The 18124-nt window shown below is 46.2% G+C and overlaps 2 protein-coding genes across 2 annotated transcripts; both read right to left on the bottom strand.

Annotated features, from left to right (window-relative positions):
• Positions 1–2886: 2886 nt before the first annotated feature.
• LOC139233589 (heat shock protein 30C-like) lies at positions 2887–3827 on the bottom strand. The gene has a single exon (XM_070863991.1). It carries the CDS (start codon positions 3740–3742, stop codon positions 3080–3082), a length of 663 nt encoding a protein of 220 aa, XP_070720092.1. The 5' UTR covers positions 3743–3827; the 3' UTR covers positions 2887–3079.
• Positions 3828–9392: 5565 nt separating this feature from the next.
• LOC139233588 (heat shock protein 30C-like) lies at positions 9393–10352 on the bottom strand. Its single transcript, XM_070863990.1, has one exon. The coding sequence runs from the start codon at positions 10268–10270 to the stop codon at positions 9608–9610; it is 663 nt and encodes a 220-aa protein (XP_070720091.1). The 5' UTR covers positions 10271–10352; the 3' UTR covers positions 9393–9607.
• Between the last annotated feature and the right edge of the window lie 7772 nt (positions 10353–18124).

Raw genomic sequence — 18124 nt, 5'->3', positions numbered from 1 at the left:
GCCCACCACCGGGATGGAAGTGGCACAACCCGCAGACTTGCTTCTGGTAACGGATGCTTTTGAGAGCGAGGGGTCACCTGTCACGGCTCGCCAGATCAGGACCTGGACCAGCCAAGACCCCCTGCTATCACTAATAAAAAGATTCATCCTCAATGGGAGGTGGTCGGGGGTTCCTGGGGAAATGCAAAAGGAAATTCAGACTTTTCACCGACACAAGGACAAACTGTCAGTCCAGTCGGATTGCCTCCTATGGGAGAATCACGTGATTTTGCCCAAAAAGGGCAGGGAAACGTTTATACGCAACCTACACAGCAACCTACATAGTCATGATAAAGGCTATCGACAGGACGCACGTCTGGTGGCATGGCATTGACTCTGAATTAGAGTCATGCGTACACCAATACGACACTTGCTCACAGCTGAGCAACGCATCCAGGGAGGCCCCCTTGAGCCTGTGGTCATGGGCCTCCAAACCATGGTCCAGGGTCCACGTAGATTTCGCTGGCCCCTTTCCAGGGACGATGTTTCTAGTAGTAGTGGACGCTTACTCAAAATGGATTGAATGTATAATAATGTCATCATGTACGTCCAGTGCCACCATTGAAAGCCTCAGGGCCATGTTCGCCACCCATGATTTGCCTGACGACCTTGTCAGTGACAATGAACCATGTTTCACCAGCTTGGAATTCAACAAGTTCATGACCTGCAATGGCATCAAGCATGTCAGGTCTGCCCCATTTAAGGCTGCATCCAACGGCCAAGCGGAACGGGCAGTCCAAACAATCAAGCAAAGCTTGAGACGCGTAACGGACGGCTCCTTGCAGACTCGGTTATCTAGGGTCCTGTTCAGCTACCGGACACGCCCTTACTCGCTCACCGGGGTTCCCCCTGCAGAATTGTTAATGAAGAGAGCATTCAAAACCAGGCTCTCCTTAGTTCACCCAGATCTCAATGATCACGTAGATACCCGACAGCAAAGGCATAGCGTGTACCACGATCACGCGGCGGCCTCGCGTGACATTGAGGTTAATGATCCGGTGTTTGTTCTAAATTATGGTCACGGTCCCAAGTGGGTTGCTGGCACTGTCTTAGCCAAGGAGGGGAATAGAGTGTTTGTTGTGAAATTGCTGAATGGGCAAACATGCGCCTGGATCAGACCAAACTGCGATTCACGGACTACCAAGAACAGTTTGAAGAAGACCCTACCATCTATGATCCACCAACACACATCCAACCAGAAATTGACCTCGCTGTCAACCACGAGGATGAACCCACCGTGCCCGACAGTCCGATCAGACCAGCCACACCGCAGCGCAGCAATGATCCAACCCACTCACCCAGGCCAAGATTTCAACTCAGGCAATCGACCCGGGAACGCAGAGCCCCGGATCGCCTCAACCTGTAAATAACTTGTACTCAAGATTTTGGGGAGAAGTGATGTTATGTATGTGAACCTCACCTGTTTTAAGACTTGCCACTAGGGGCCACACCTGTGTGAGACCTATGAGTCACCTGTGTACCCTGGAGCAAGCAGGTACAAAAGGCAGTCCACCATGCTGCTGCCTGATTTTGGAGTTATATTAAAGAGACCAAGGTCACAATGGTTTGAGCTTACAACACAGTCTCGTGGAGTTATTCTGAACTTAACAGGACTAACTAGATTACTCTTCAAAAGAGACACCATAGATTCGATGGGCCAAATGTCCTCCTGTGCTATGATTCTATGATACTGAAAGATAGAGGGCTGAAGGGTGAAGGACTAGTAATACTATTTAACTAAAACTTTAAGAAACATGCTTGCACAGCAAGTAACTTTCCTTTTCCTCCCAATTATTTATATTGAGCAGATAACGCCAATGAAAGGGTTACGACCATGCACCAAATGAATGGTGGGCCGTCTGGTGCCTGTGTTGGAAGGCGGGCTGTTATTGCTGGTCATTATGAGGCTGCAGGGAATGTCTCTGGTCACAGAGATGTACTCAGCTATTGGTGCAGTGGGTCTGTGCAATGTTTTCATACTTTTACCGGACTCAGTTCAATCTGAGGCAGATCTTTATATATAAGAACATGAGAAATAGGGGCAGGATTAGCCCACCTGGCCCCTTGAGCCTGCTCTGCCATTTAATGAGATCATGGCTGATCTGATCATGGACTCAGCTCCACTTCCCTGCCCGCTCCCCATAACTCTTTATTCCCTTATCGCTCAAAAGTCTGTCTATCTCCGCCTTAAATATATTCAATGACCCAGCCTCCACAGCTCTCTGGAGCAGAGAATTCCACAGATTTACAACCCTCTGAGAGAAGAAATTCCTCCTCATCTCAGTTTTAAATGGGCGGCCCCTTATTCTGAGACTATGTCCCTTAGTTTTAGTTTCCCCTATGAGTGGAAATATCCTCTCTGCATCCACCTTGTCGAGCCCCCTCATTATCTGATATGTTTCGAGAAGATCATCTCTCATTCTTCTGAACTCCAATGAGTATAAGCCCAACCTACTCAAACTATCTTCAAAAGTCAATCCCCTCACCTCAGGAATCATCCGACTGAACCTTACCTGAACAGCCTCCAATGCAAGTATATCCTTCCTTAAATACGGAGACTAAAACTGTACGCAGTACTCCAGGTGTGGCCTCACTAATACCCTTTATAGTTGCAGGAGGACTTCTCCGCTTTTATACTCTATTCCCCCTTGCAATAAAGACCAACATTCCATTTGCATTCCTGATTAATTGCTGTACCTGCATACTAACTTTTTGCATCCTTTTTCTGCTTTTAAGTTAAGCCAAATTCAAATTAGTGCCTTTACTGAGTGTGAAACGAAGTAAGTGGCTAGTCTTTGAATTGTCGGATATTATCTATTGAACAAGTTAACAAGGTGAATCATGGACATCACTGTTCCAAAATGTTTATTGACTCAATACATATATATAAACATAATGTGAATAATGGCACAGTGAACAATTTCAGATATACAAGAAGAAAACAATAATTAATGTTTAGCATTATGACTTCAGATCATTGTCTTAAACTTATTGCATATAAACTTTCTTATATCTTACAAAACGTCATTGTAAATGAGTCTTAAATATCCTTTTTTGCTTCCGCATCTTCCTTGTTCCCCTCATCCTTTCCACCGTCCTGTTTCTGTGCCTCTTTGCCTGGGTTTAGCCGAGGAGCGGTTGTTGTATCAGAGGTGATGTTGATGGGGACGGTTCGTCCATTCACAGCTGGCAGTGCCAGGCGTGGGGTTTGAACCTTTAACCGACCGTCCTGTGACAAACAGCAGTTAAGAGCTTGAGCATCGACATCTTCTGGCAGCTGAAATTCTCTCCTGAACTCTTCATATTTGTAGCTGTAAGAGCCGCTCCCATCATCACTTTTCTTCTCGTGTTTTCCTGTCACCAGCACTTTTCTTCCAAGTACTTTCACCTTCAGTTCTTCTGGGGAGAACCGCTGGACATCCAGGGACAGAGAAAAGCCATCTCCATCCTTGCCCTCTGATTGGCTTTTACCGTCTTCATTGTCATCAGGTCTGTTGTCCTGATATTTTGGTCTTCCCTCCCAGAATTCTTTGGTCAGCTCCCCAAGAACTCGGTTCATGAAGTTCATGCTGTTTCTCACTTCTTCCTCCTGTTCCCACCTGTTGCATTGAAACGGCTCAAAGACTGTGTGTGGGACAGGCCACAATGTGCACACAGGCTGCTGGCACAGACGTGAAGGGTGGACAGCCCGACAGCTCAGCATTGTCTCTGCCTCTTCTATCACTTCTCACAAACACGACTGATGTGAACTCCCGGTCTTCAGTCTCTGATCTGCTACAGCACTCAGAACACCCGCCTTATATATTGCACTCCCAGAACTCCAGACACTTCCAGAATTAGCTCAACATTGCTGGGGTTATGACACGTGAGCAGAAAATAACTGACGTCTCATCTCAGCCTTGCTTTAAACAAGAATGACTGGGATTCAGTGACACCCACTGGTGCAATTCCAGAGACTTGTGGAATGTACTCACCCAGTGACAGCACAGGTGGGAGGGGCAAATGATTGACAGGCCAGTACAAGGCAGACTTTGTGGTAAAGGGGTGTTTGCTGAGAAGTAGATGTGTTCAACTTAGTGAACGATAAACTAACATTGTGAGATAATGAAGAGTCGGTCAGTGACTTTCTAGCTCTGCTATTTTCAGTCATGTTCAAGATATTAAAGTGACATTTAACCACAGCAGAGCAGAGTGATCAGAAAGAATGAAATTCAGATCAGTTTGGTTTAAATCAAGTAATGTTCTGATTCTGCCCAATAGAGGGTCATCAATTCCCTTGTTTTCTGTTTCATTTCCCACAGTGCGTTGCTATGGTAATGTGTTACAGTCCAGTGTTCTGAGATGATGGAGTGATGGCCTTCTCATTCCTACTGTCTGGAAATACTCCATGGACATTATATTGTAGTCAAATGATGTTTAAAAGTCTATCATGTTAAATAGTTTGTTATTTGCAGAAAATTCAGCTCAACACTGACTACCAGATGTGAGCCTGAGGTTATTTATGTTCTCGGGGATGCCCCACTCAGTGGAGGACCCCAGCACACTGAGTTCCTTATCTCAGACAATTTTCAGTCGACCTAATTCCCGATTGTTCCCAAACTTTATCCCAGTGTAATTCTTTGTGCTGGGGTAGTTTCCAATGTGTTGCTATATTTCTATTCATGATTCCTCTACACACCCGCTCCAGATCTTGGAATTAGCTTTTCTTAAATAAGTGAGAGCATATCATGATTTCTTCTTGTTACTCAGTTTCCTAGAATGCTTTAACAACACAATACCCATTTTGTTAAACACATTTCTGATAAGATCTGGTGTCAAGGGCAATAGAGAACTCCATGGCTGAATAACGTCCAGTTTACGTCACTCTTTGCTCTTTTATTGGGAGGCAAAGACACTGAGAATTCAATTGAGCCTCGGTCATAAACTGAGAAGTTAGCGAGACAAAAGATCCTCTGTTGCATTTATTATATTAAAACAAAATGATCTGAAGCAGAGCTCCAGGTAGGCCCCTCCCACCTGTGATGTCAGTACGTGGTACTTTATCAAATGCCCTTCACCCTGTACACACTATACCTGTGCAGCAGAGGGTGCTGCTGCTGGAGACCTAAGGGTCACCTGTACACTGCAGGTTACCAAAAATAAAAGGGAGCTCACTTCTTGGTGTCCTCACTCTAGGAGCTGCAATAAAAGGACTAAGGTCACTACAGTTCAAGTACTATACCCTTACCTCGTGGAGTCATTATTAGAGTGCTTGCATACACAATAATTGGCGATCACACGGGGGCGAGCCAGTCGTTGATGACTCAGACGGCGTTAGAGAAACTCTGGGACAATCCCGCCGAACGACCAAAAATGTCCACAGTCCAGGCAAAGCTGCTCACCTAAACAGAAGGCACCATCCCACTCGTTGGCAGCGTGGACGTCCAGGTGTCCCATGGCGGCGCGATGCACAAGCTCCCCTTGTGGATTGTTGCCAGTGATGGTCCAACACTGCTGGGTAAAAGATGGATGAAGCAAGTCCAAATCTCCAGGCCCCAGCGATCGACATCCCACGCGGCCACAAACTTGGATCCATCACGGCACCTACCGTCCGACTCGACTGCGTGGCGACGACACAGACAATGCACAACTCAGCGGCAAGATGATCCAACCTGAACAACCAGGCTCCAGTAGCAGGACTCCGAGGGAAGAAGATCGGTGCAGAAGATAGATTCCCGGCGTCCGTGGCAGAACCTGGGGAGAAAAGGATCACCGCAGCCTACCTCGCGGAGAGAGAAAATGGCGCCCGCACCACGAGGCGAAGCACCTGGAATCAAGATGGCCACGACCAGACCACGAGGGGCAGCGTTGAGGGAGCAACATGTGTCACCGAGCGGCGAACCGGATTGGTGTAAAGATTGTAAGGCCCTCTTAAAGGAGACCGGCAACCCAAAACAATTAAAGGGACAGTTCCACTCTAGGCACAGCGATGCCAGTGATATTAAAGATAAAAGTGTAGTAAATGAATGCAGGTATACAAAAGTACTGTTAAATGGTGATGCCGACAATGCTAATGGGAGAAATGTAATGAATGCTTCAAAAAGTTATGTAAGTAACAAGTTTGTACTGTTGAACAGTGATGCCAGTAATGCTAACGTGATAAATGCAACCTTGTACAGAAATACTGATAGTTCACAAGAAAGCGTTGTAAGTGACAAATTTGAAAATGTAAAGAGATATAACAATGTCGAGTCAACTAGATGCAATCGGAGCCAATGTGTCATGTATGCTATTGATAGAATGATAAATGACACCGGGTTCTACAGGTATACTGTCAATGCCAAAGGAAACCCCCGTGGGAAACACCCAGGTCCAGCGGGCTACCCGATCATGTAGCCTGTGCTTCCGGGACCAATGTGATGCCCCAGGAAGGGTTCACACACACTCAGTGGGAGAATACCCACTGCAGGGACAGCGGTCAATGGGCAGCACAGTCACCACCACTGGCAACCTGTCCCAGATCGGCCCTATACCCCCTGGCCACCAGGGCCAGCACCGGGAGCAAGAAGCCAGTACTCTCCAGCTTTCCCGGCAGAACCTGGGATGACCAGACTCCCACCACCAATGGGGGACAAGGAGGCCACACAGCCCTGTGGCCCTGCTCACCACCAAACACCACCACCTACCCATTCTACAATGTATGTACCTTACTCACAGCACTTACTCCACCACTGCGGAATCCACCAACGTGAAGATGGACAAGTGCAGCCGCAAGCACATGGATCACACCTGGCACCCACACGACCCTCACCACAACCTCCCACAGCCCACTACTGATCACCTCTCCATGTCATGGCAATAAGGACTTGGGAAAGGCTCAGGGGAGAATGTTGTTATGTATGCATGTTAATGTATGTACTGTAACACTAGACCACTGAATGTACCTTCACCCTGTATAAACTATACCTGTACACCAGAGGGTGCTGCTGCTGGAGACCGAAGGGTCACCTGTACACTGCAGGTAACACAGTATAAAAGGGAGCTCACCTCTTGGTGTCCTCACTCTAGGAGCTGCAATAAAAGGACTAAGGTCACTACAGTTCAAGTACTATAACCGTACCTCGTGGAGTCATTATTAGAGTGCTTGCATACACAATAACTACCTTAATCAACTGTCTGTTACTTCATTAAAGAACTGTATCAGCTTTATCAGACATGATTTGCCTTTGACAAGTCTGTGTTGGCTCCAAGTGAGAATTCATTTTGTCTTTGACATTGGTTGAGCTTTGAACTGAACTTTCTGTCACCAGGGCCACTTATTTCCAACGATAAACATCACCCGCCTCAGTCCCACAGGTCCTTAACCCCTCATTTAACTTCTTATTATCTCTAGCCTCAATTTATCGAATGCCCTGTTTGCCCGACTCCCATCCCATAAACTACAACTTGTCCAAAATCCGGCCATGTGTAATATTTTACACACCACTTGCCCATCACCTCCATCCTTGCTGACCTACACTGGCTCCCTATCCCACAACACATTGTTTTAAGGTCCTAAACTTTATTTTCCAATATCTCAGTGGCCTTGCCCCACTCTATCTCCGCAGTTACCTCCAGCCTTACATTCCATATTCCTTCAATCATCTGGCTGTTTTCAGCATCCGCCTTCCTATCAGAGCCGTTAGCCACCTCGGCCTACTCTCTGCAACTCCCTCCCTACACCTCAACAACTCCCTACTTCTCTCTCCAGCTATAAAAACCGTCAGAATCCATCTTTCTTACAAAACTTTCAGACACTCCCGCTCATCTCCCTCCATTGCTTAGGGACCATTCCGTTTACTTTTATCTATTATTTTCTCCACTCTGTAACGTGCCTTGGTACGCTTCTACATTAAAGCCACTATAAAATGCTAATTATATGCAAATGTGTACCTTTTTCCCTATTCTTCCTCCAGCAGAGATGCACTGGGGCCTGTAATAGAGCTCCCCCGAGTGCACTACTGCTCCACCTAGTGGACTCCTTGGTACTGCAACCACTGGTGTAAATAGTAAACGATCATATGGCAAAGTCACATAATGAGTTTTCTGTTAAGAGCCGTCTTGTAAGGTGTGTTTTAGTGATATGGTAAGAATGTATCACAGGGCCTGGAGTGGGTGACTTGATATTCTGTGGAACAAACCACTGAAGAAATAATTGACATCTCTTTCTCACAGGTCTGACTCTCATCCCTCTGCCCATCCATAAAACATGATTATTATTCATGTTAGCAAAATGTGTGTTAGTTTGTGCTAGTGATTATAATGTGTTGCTCTCACAGGATCTATTAACTCCCTGTGTCCAGCGCATGAAGGAGTCAGCATACACTGCAAATGAGCAAGAAGCCACTCCCAGGGCTCTGAGTTGCTTCCTCTTGAGCCATATGAAAAGAGCGGGACCAAGTGTCTGGCTGCTTGTGGCATCACTTCAGATTCTGGAAATACGAGGCACCCATTTGGAATGTGAGCACATGGCAGGAACCCAAAACGCTTTGTTTCGGTCAGTGCCCAACTCATAAGAACATAAAAATTAGGAGCAGGAGTAGGCCATACGGCCCTTCGAGCCCGCTCCGCCATTCAATAAGATCATGGCTGATCTTCGACCTCAACTCCATTTCCCACCCGATTCCCATATTCCTTGATTCCCCGCGAGTCCAAAACTCAGAAAAGATTTTTCTGGAAACATTTTTGCAGATATGTGAGAGATTGATCAACAAATCAGGGATGTCTTAAAAGTTGATCACCCTCCTAATATTTCACTCTGAGTTGTCTGTAGGATGAGATTAACCCATTGAAGCTAATTCCTGTCGTCCTCAAGCTGTCTGATTACAGCATCCAGTTGTATTTTAAGCGTCTCAAATGATGCCGTCTCGACATCCCAGCCTGGCAGATTAGTGCAAACATTATTCATTCTCTGAGTGAAGAGGTTCTTCCTGGTATCTGTTTTTAATTTACTTTTTACTAATTTAATTTCATATCCTACTTTCCTAGTTTACCTTTAAATAATATTTTAGGTGTATGCTATGAACATTATTTAATATTTTATATACAATTGATGAAAGTTGGTAGCTATGTTTTTCTTTCTTTTGCGAATGTAATGTGCTCACCTTGCCCAGATTCCTGCCCAGAGATCAATACAACTACAAACTTGTTTCAATTCTAAGTGAACAGAATCTAAGTGAAATGGGTCTCAATCATTCACTACCGGGAAGGAATATTTTAGAACCGAGCTCCAGTTGCTGGTTGTTGTGAGATGGTGTGATTACCCCTGCAGCATGATGGGCCGAATGGTCTCCCTCTGTGCTGTAAACTTCAATGAAACACCTGTAGCCATAGACTAGTAGAATTTAATTTTAATAAAATAACAAAGGGAATCACTTTTCTGAACATTTCATTGTTATACCATGTAGAAAAAAATAATCTAGTTATCTACAGTAATGCAACATTAAACAATATCAGATTTTCAACACTATGACATCAATTTCCGAGAAGCTCACTTCTGGCAATATTTAATTCTTTTTTTATAACTAGATAAAATCATTGTAAATGAGTCTTAAATATCCTTTTTTGCTTCCGCCTCTTCCTTGTTCCCCTCATCCTTTCCACCGTCCTGTTTCTGTGCCTCTTTGCCTGGGTTTAGCCGGGGAGCGGTTGTTGTATCAGAGGTGATGTTGATGGGGACGGTTCGTCCATTCACAGCTGGCAGTGCCAGGCGTGGGGCTTGAACCTTTAACCGACCGTCCTGTGACAAACAGCAGTTAAGAGCTTGAGCATCGACATCTTCTGGCAGCTGAAATTCTCTCCTGAACTCTTCATATTTGTAGCTGTAAGAGCCGCTCCCATCATCACTTTTCTTCTCGTGTTTTCCTGTCACCAGCACTTTTCTTCCAAATACTTTCACCTTCAGTTCTTCTGGGGAGAACTGCTGGACATCCAGGGACAGAGAAAAGCCATCTCCATCCTTGCCCTCTGATTGGCTTTTACCGTCTTCATTATCATCAGGTCTGTTGTCCTGATATTTTGGTCTTCCCTCCCAGAATTCTTTGGCCAGCTCCCCAAGAACTCGGTTCATGAAGTTCATGATCTTTCTCACTTCTTCCTCCTGTTCCCACCTGTTGCATTCAAACGGCTCAAAGACTGTGTGTGGGACAGGCCACAATGTGCACACAGGCTGCTGGCACAGACGTGAAGGGTGGACAGCCCGACAGCTCAGCATTGTCTCTGCCTCTTCTATCACTTCTCACAAACACGACTGATGTGAACTCCCGGTCTTCAGTCTCTGATCTGCTACAGCACTCAGAACACCCGCCTTATATATTGCACTCCCAGAACTCCAGACACTTCCAGAATTAGCTCAACATTGCTGGGGTTATGACACGTGAGCAGAAAATAACCGAGGTCTCAGACTTACTTTAAACAGAATGACTCGACTCAGTGACACATCGGTGTAACTTTAGAAACTTCTGGAATTATTTGTCCCAGTGGCGTAACAGTTAGATAACAGGCAACACATTTTGTGCTAATATGGTATTACATGTTGTAAAACAGTAATTAAGTCAATTAGTGGTGGTTTAGTGGAGGGTAAATCGTGCAAATAAAGTACTCAAAAAGTTAGCTGCAAATATGCCTGGTGAAGTAGAAGTGTTTAACAGGCTGCTGGTAGGTAAACCTAAACCTCTCTCTCCACCTTTAAGATGCTCCTTGACTAAGCTTTTGGTCATCTGTCCTGATATTTCCTTCTGTGGCTTGGTGTTTTTAGTGATATCGCTCTTGTTAAGCACCTTGAGGCGTCTTGCTATGTTAAATGCGCTATATAAATGTAAATTGTTGTTGTAATTGAAGGTTTGAAGGCGTGACCATACTCTGAAAGTAGTGCTGTGACTCACAGCTCTTGCACTGTCCCACCTCAGGTCCAGAGACTTGGCAATTTCTGTAACTGCATAATTATGCCACATGATGCTTGATGACCTCTGCCTTCCACATCTAATTCAAGACCCTTCGTGAATTTACCCTGATAGCATTTTGGTTTTACTTAGTGCCTAACTATTTATTGTGCTGCACAGGAACAGCATTAAGTCAGAAATAGACCAGCATTAGTCACGTCAGTATCAATGGTCTAAAAACATTTAAACTGTCATTTGTAAAAATTGCAATCATTATACTTGTTTCTGTATCAGTTTATGAAAATTAAGTCAATGCTGCTGAATAGTGATATGTTTGCAAATATGGTTACATGTTCCAATTTTGTTTAAATTAAATTTATTAGCTGTACAATATTGTATTACATATTCTAAAACAATATAATTAGATCTAATTTCTAGTGGTTTATTGGACGGTAAATCGTGCAAATAGCCTGCATCATAGAGTTATCCGTAAACCAGCTGTCTCTTTTGAGTTATTCAGTTGATTATTTTAGCTTTCCTTGTCGCTGGTCAGCATCAAAGCACAATTAGTACTTTCTTAAGTAGTTGCACTTTCATGTCCCTGAATCGTGACATTTCATTTGGGCAATTTATCTACTAGAGTGAGTAATCTTTACAAAATGGTTGAAAAACTAAACAGCACAAGATTGTGAAAGTTTTCAGTCCCCCAGCCTTAACATTGACTTTAATAATTTCAGACCTCAACTATAGCCCACACTTTCTTTACAGCCAGCTTTCCCGTATCCATTTAAAACCCGCCATATCCCAAATCCACCACCCCCCACAACCACCTTAGCTATCCATATATTTTTGGTGTCTCCTAATTGTCTTTAATTATGCTACTGTATAATATTAATATCACTCCAGTACAAAGCTTGCTTTCCTTTTAAACATACTACAGGTCATTCTACTTCCTCCCTCGTATGTTTGTTTTTTCATCCCCTTTTGTCTGTTCCTTTTTAAAATGCCGCTCATCTTTTAACATAGAAAATAGGTGCAGGAGTAGGCCATTCGGCCCTTCGAGCCTGCACCACCATTCAATAAGATCATGGCTGATCATTCACCTCAGTATCCCTTTCCTGCTTTCTCTCCATACCCTTTGATCCCTTTAGCCGTAAGGGCAATATCTAACTCCCTCTTGAATATATCCAACGAACTGGCCTCAACAACTCTCTGCGGTAGAGAATTCCACAGGTTAACAATTCTCTGAGTGAAGAAGTTTCTCCTCACCTCGGTCCTAAGTGGCTTACCCCTTATCCTTTGACTGTGTCCCCTGGTTCTGGACTTCCCCAACATCAGGAACATTCTTCCTGTATCTAACCTGTCCAGTCCCGTCAGTATTTTATATGTTTCTATGAGATCCCCTCTCATCCTTCTGAACTCCAGTGAATACATCCAGCCGCTGGTCTGACCCAGCCTCAAATCCTTGACATGAGGTCATTAACATAAAATGTTAACATATGGGCCCCAAGTTTCGTCCCGCGGCAAAAATGGCGCACCTCCGAGCTGGGCGCCTGTTTTTCGCGCCGAAAACTGCGCTTAAACAAAAGTCCGATATTCTCGAGCTCCTTGGAGCTCGATGTCTGCTTGGCGCGCTCTTCGCAGCAGGGGGACGGAGCCTAACACTCGCGCCGATTTTCTAAGTAGCAGGGGGCGGGTACAATTTAAATTAGCCTTCGTGGTGCCGGCAACCCTGCGCGTGCGCGTTGGAGCGTGCGCGCATGCGCAGTCTCAAACAAACCTTGGCACTCGGCCATTTTTAAAAGGACTGCAGAAAAAGTGAAGATTTGTTTCTTGGACCCACTGACGCCGCCCCATAAGCGTGGCCGAACGGCCTAAAGAATCTTAATCAGCTGCGTGTGTCCTGTGTTCTTTCTTCGGCTCCCGGCCAGCCACTGACGCCGCTGCTATCTCATGGCCGAATGGCCTCAAGTCCGTCCGGGAGCTGCATCTTCGCGGGGAATGAAGGCCTGCCTCAAGCACCGCAGCTCAGCTCGAAGGCTGCTTCCCGCCTACCACTGCCGTCGAGACACTGACGCCACACCCCTGCCTGTCTCCAACATGAAAGGCCTGCCTGAAGCACAGCAGCTCGAAGGCTGATGCTATTTCACACAGGTGGGAAGATGGTTTATTTAATATTTTCTTTGCTTATACATTTTTATTCAGGTTTGATTTATTTGTATAATATTTGTATAAGTATAACTAAGGATTGATTGTAGAATTTAATGACTTCCCTTCCCCCCCCCCCCCCCCCCCCCCATTCCCTAGGCCTAATTTGTAACCTACGCCTGATTTTCTAAAGTGTAGACAAGGTTTTTTCCAGCGTACAAAAATCTTCACTTACTCCATTCTAAGTTAGTTTGGAGTAAGTTTTCACTGACGAAACTTTGAAAACAGGCGTAAGTGGCCGGACACGCCCCCTTTTGAAAAAAAAATTCTGTTCCAAAGTGAAACTGTTCTAACTGACTAGAACTGGAGCAAACTAAATGGCGAGAATTCCGATTTCTAAGATACTCCGTTCTACACCAGTTGCTCCTAAAAATCAGGAGCAAATCATGGCGAAACTTGGGGCCATGAAAGTGATCTGGGGGTTCTTGTGCATGAAATGCAAAAAGTTGGCTTGCAGGCATAGCAAGTAAGCAGGAAGGGAAATGGAATGTTGGCCTTTATTGCAAAGGGGATGGAGTATAAACGTAGGGAAGTCCTGCTCCAACTGTACAGGGCGTTGGTAAGATCACACCTGGAGTACTGCGTACAGTTTTAATCTCCTTATTTAAGCAAGGATATACTTGCATTGGAGGCAGTTCAGAGAAGATTCACGAGGTTGATGCCTGAGATGAAGGGGTTGTCATATGAAGAAAGGTTCAGCAGGTTGGGCCTATACTCCTTGGGAGTTTAGAAAAATGAGAGGTGATCTTATTGAAATATATAAGATTCTGAGGGGACTTGACAGGATTGATGCAGAGAGGATGTTTCCCCTCATGGGGGAATTTAGAACTAAGGGGCATAATTTCAGAATAAGGGGTCGCCCATTTAAAACGGAGATGAGGAGGAACTTCTTTTCTCAGAAGGAATCTTTGGAATTCTCTACCGCAGAGAGTTGTGGAGGCTGGGTATTTGAATACATTTAAGGTGGAGATGGACAGATTTTTGAATGATATGGGAGTAAAGGGTTATGGGGAGCGGGCAGGGAAGTGGAGTTGAGGCCAGGATCAGATCAGCCATGATCTTATTTAATGGCGGAACAAGCTCGAGGGGCCAAATGGCCTACACCTGCTCCTATTTCTTATGCCCATAATGCTGCTTGGGCATCTGCCGTGAGTGGGGGAGGTGGGGCAGGGAGCCAAGGATAACAGAGCAGCTTCCCGCCCAAAGACAATCGCAGCAACCTACTAATCTTATATTGAAGCTGCTGCTTCCAGTAGCAATCGATCACGCTGAATCAATTGCCATTAGGGATATGGCATTGTGAGATCACTTCCACTGGGGAGAGACCCAGTAGCATTGGGTTATCCACCATCCTACCCTCCCAGGCTAGGATTTTCAGGACCCATCCCAGTGTCAAAATGAAAGGTGGAATCAATCTCTGACGTTTAAAGTCCTTCAATAACATCCTTATTGAACCAATAACAGTGGATGCTAATTTATTCTTTAAGCCAAATCAGTAATTTTTGGAAAATCTAAAGTATATTATCCGAGGCATAGAATACAAGTGCAGGGAGGTTATGCTTGAACTGTATAAAACACTAGTTAAGCCACAGCTCGAGTACTGCGTGCAGTTCTGGTCACATTACAGGAAAGATGTGATTGCACTAGAGAGGGTACAGAGGAGATTTATGAGGATATTGCCTGGACTGGAGAATTTTAGCAATGAGGAAAGATTGGATAGGCTGGAGTTGTTTTCTTTGGAACAGAGGAGGCGGAGGGGAGATGTTATTGAGGTGTATAAAATTATGAGGGACCTAGATAAGAGTGGATAGGAAGGATCTATTTCCCTTAGCAGTGGGGTCAACAACCAGGGAGGCATAGATTTAAAATAATTGGTAGGAGGTTTAGAGGGGATTTTTTTTGGAACTTGACCCAATGCTCTCAACCACTGTGTGTGTGTGTGTGTGGGGGGGGGGGGGGTATTTCCTGGTGTCAGTTGGGAGTGATGTAGACATTGATAGCTATGATTAGTCAACAACTCAATTTTCATTGGATCATGCAATAACCAGGATGGCAGAAGGCAAACTAGATGTGCCTTAGATGATGTGTATATGGACTTTCAAAAGGCATTTGATAAAGGGTGAGAGAAGATTTACAAGGATACCAGAAATATGAGGATATACATATCAGGAGAGGATCAACAGGCTGAGTCTCTTCTCTTGTTAAAAGGCCGAGGGGTAACCTAATGGAGGTCTTTAAAATGATGAAAGCTTTTGATAGAGTGGATACAGAATGTTTCCACTTGTGGGGAGGAGCATATAAGATAGTCACCAAGAAATCCAATAGGGAATTCAGAAGAAACTTCTTTACCCAGAATGGTGAGAATGTGGAACTCGTGCCATAGTAGAAGCAAATAGTATAGATGCATTTAAGGGGAGCTAGACAAGCGTATGAGGGAGAAGGGAATAGAGGGTTATGCTGATAGATTCAGATGAGGAAAGACTGGAGGAGGCTCGAGTGGAGCATAAATGCCGACATGGACTGGTTGGACACTCGTGTCAAAGGCAGAGTCGAAGTGCTCCTTTCAGCGAGTCCTGACTGCCACGGTGTCCTTGAGGTATCTCCCTGTTCTTGGCCAGCAGTGGGGTGGGACCTTGGGCCGTAGGTGGATTTGACTGCGGTAAAGAATCCTCGCACACCATGGCTGTCGGCCAGCTGCTGAATCGCCTGTGCTTTCTCCACCCACCATCTATTCTTTAGGTCGCGGGCTTTTTGTTCGACCTCGGCCTTAAAGCCGCCTTAAAGCTGCTTTGCTGCTCCCGAGTTGGGTTGTTGTTTTAGGTTCAGAAATGCCCTGCACTTGCAATCTATTAGCTCTTGGATCTCCTGGTCATTCTCATCAAACCAGTCCTGGTATTTCCTGGTTGAGTGACCGAGCATCTCTTCACAGGCACTGGTTATGGTGGCCTGGAGGGCAGACCAAGCGCCGTGGGCACTGTGCGTCTCGGGCTCATTAGGGGTCGCCAGGTTAGCTGTGAGGCGCTGGCTGTATAGGGCTCTCTTGATTCCATCCCGCAGCATGCTACCCACCACCATCTCAGCATAACCCCAGCCCTGCACGAGGTAGAAAAGGCCCTCAGTCAGCTCAAGAACAAAGCAAGAACAGCGGATGGAATCCCCGCTGAGGCACTAAAGTATGGCGGAGAGGCACTATTTGCATGACCTCATCTGGTAGGAGGAGAGCATGCCGGGAGATCTCAGAGATGCAGCAATTGTGACCATCTTTAAAAAAGGGGACAAGTCAGACTGCGGCAACTACAGAGGAATCTTCCTGTTATCAGCCACTGGGAAAGTCATCGCTAGAATACTCCTCAACCGTCTTCTCCCTGTGGTTCAGGAGCCCTGCCCGGAGTCACAGTGTGGATTCCGTCCATTACGGGTTCAACGGACATGATCTTTACAGCGCGACAACTGCAAGAGAAATGAAGGGAACAGCACCAACCCTTGTACATGGCTTCTTTGACCTTACAGAGGCCTTTGACATGGTTAACCACGAGGGACTATGGAGCGTCTTCCTCCGTTTCGGATGCCCCCAAAAGTTTGTCGCCATCCTCACCTGCTCCACGATGGCCAAGCCGTGATCCTGACCAACGGATCCACCACAGACCCAATGAACGTCTGAACCGGGGTCAGGCAGGGCTGCGCCATCGCGCCAACCCTCTTCTCGATCAGCCTCGCTGCCATGCTCCACCTCACACTCAACAAGCTCCCTGCTGGAGTGGAACTAAACTATTGAACCAGTGGGAACCTGTTCAACCTTCGTCACCTCCAGGCCAGATCCAAGACCGTCCCATCCTCTGTCGTCTAACCACAGTATGCGGACACCGCTTGTGTCTGCGCACATTCAGAGGTTGAACTCCAAGTCATCGTCAATGGAGATCGAGAGCCAGCGGCAGTTGGTGAGAGGGGAACGACCTATCAAAGGCCCAGCGGGAGATCGAGAGCCAGCGGCAGTTGGTGAGAGGGGAGCGACCTATCAAAGGCCCAGCGGGAGATCGAGAGCCAGCGGCAGTTGGTGAGAGGGGAGCGACCTATCAAAGGCCCAGCGGGAGATCGAGAGCCAGCGGCAGTTGGTGAGAGGGGAGCGGCCTATAAAGGCAACCGGTGCAGCTACAGCGGGAGAGAAAGCAAAATAGAAGTAGAAAGGAATCAAAAAGTGACGTCACAGCCAATGGGGTAAGTGATTGGCTGGTGATTGGTGAGTAGCTTTTCCTTTATTTTTTATATCAGTAAGTGAACTTTAGCATTGTTATTACCAATTTAAGGGTATCTAAGGTTAAGGCATGGCAGGAGAGCTCGGTCACGTGATATGCTCCTCCTGTACCATGTAGGAACTCGGGGACACTTCCAGTGTCCCTGGGGGCTACATGTGTGGGAAGTGTATCCGCCTCGAGCTCTTGACGGTCCGCGTTGCGGAGTTGGAGCTGAGGGTGGATTCACTCTGGAGTATCCACGATGCTGAGAATGACGTGAGTATCACGTGTAGTGAGTTGGTCCTACCGCAGGAGAAGGGTCCACAGCCAGATAGGGAATGGAAGACCAGCAGGAAGAGCAGTGCAAGAAAGACAGTGCAGGGATCCCCTGTGGTCATCCCCCTGCAAAACAGATACACCGCTTTGAGTACTGTTGGGGGGGATGACTCATCAGGGGAGGGCAGCAGCAGCCAAGTTCATGGCACCATGGCTGGCTCTGCTGCACAGGAGGGCAGGAAAAAGATTGGGAGCGCGATAGTGATAGGGGATTCGATGGTGAGGGGAATAGATAGGCGTTTCTGCGGCCGCAACCGAGACTCCAGGATGGTATGTTGCCTCCCTGGTGCAAGGATCAAGGATGTCTCGGAGCTGGTGCAGGACATTCTGAAATGGGAGGGAGAACAGCCAGTTGTCGTGGTGCACATTGGTACCAACGACATAGGTAAAAAAAGGGATGAGGTCCTACGA

Source organism: Pristiophorus japonicus, chromosome 21 (assembly GCF_044704955.1).
Source record: "Pristiophorus japonicus isolate sPriJap1 chromosome 21, sPriJap1.hap1, whole genome shotgun sequence".
Taxonomy (NCBI): Eukaryota; Metazoa; Chordata; class Chondrichthyes; family Pristiophoridae; genus Pristiophorus; species Pristiophorus japonicus.
This window is presented reverse-complemented; position numbering and strand designations above follow the sequence as displayed.

What these genes read in the sequence shown, in the direction of transcription:
- LOC139233589 (XM_070863991.1), bottom strand. Translation starts at nt 3,742, where the DNA reads ATGCTGAGCTGTCGGGCTGTCCACCCTTCACGTCTGTGCCAGCAGCCT.
- LOC139233588 (XM_070863990.1), bottom strand. Translation starts at nt 10,270, where the DNA reads ATGCTGAGCTGTCGGGCTGTCCACCCTTCACGTCTGTGCCAGCAGCCT.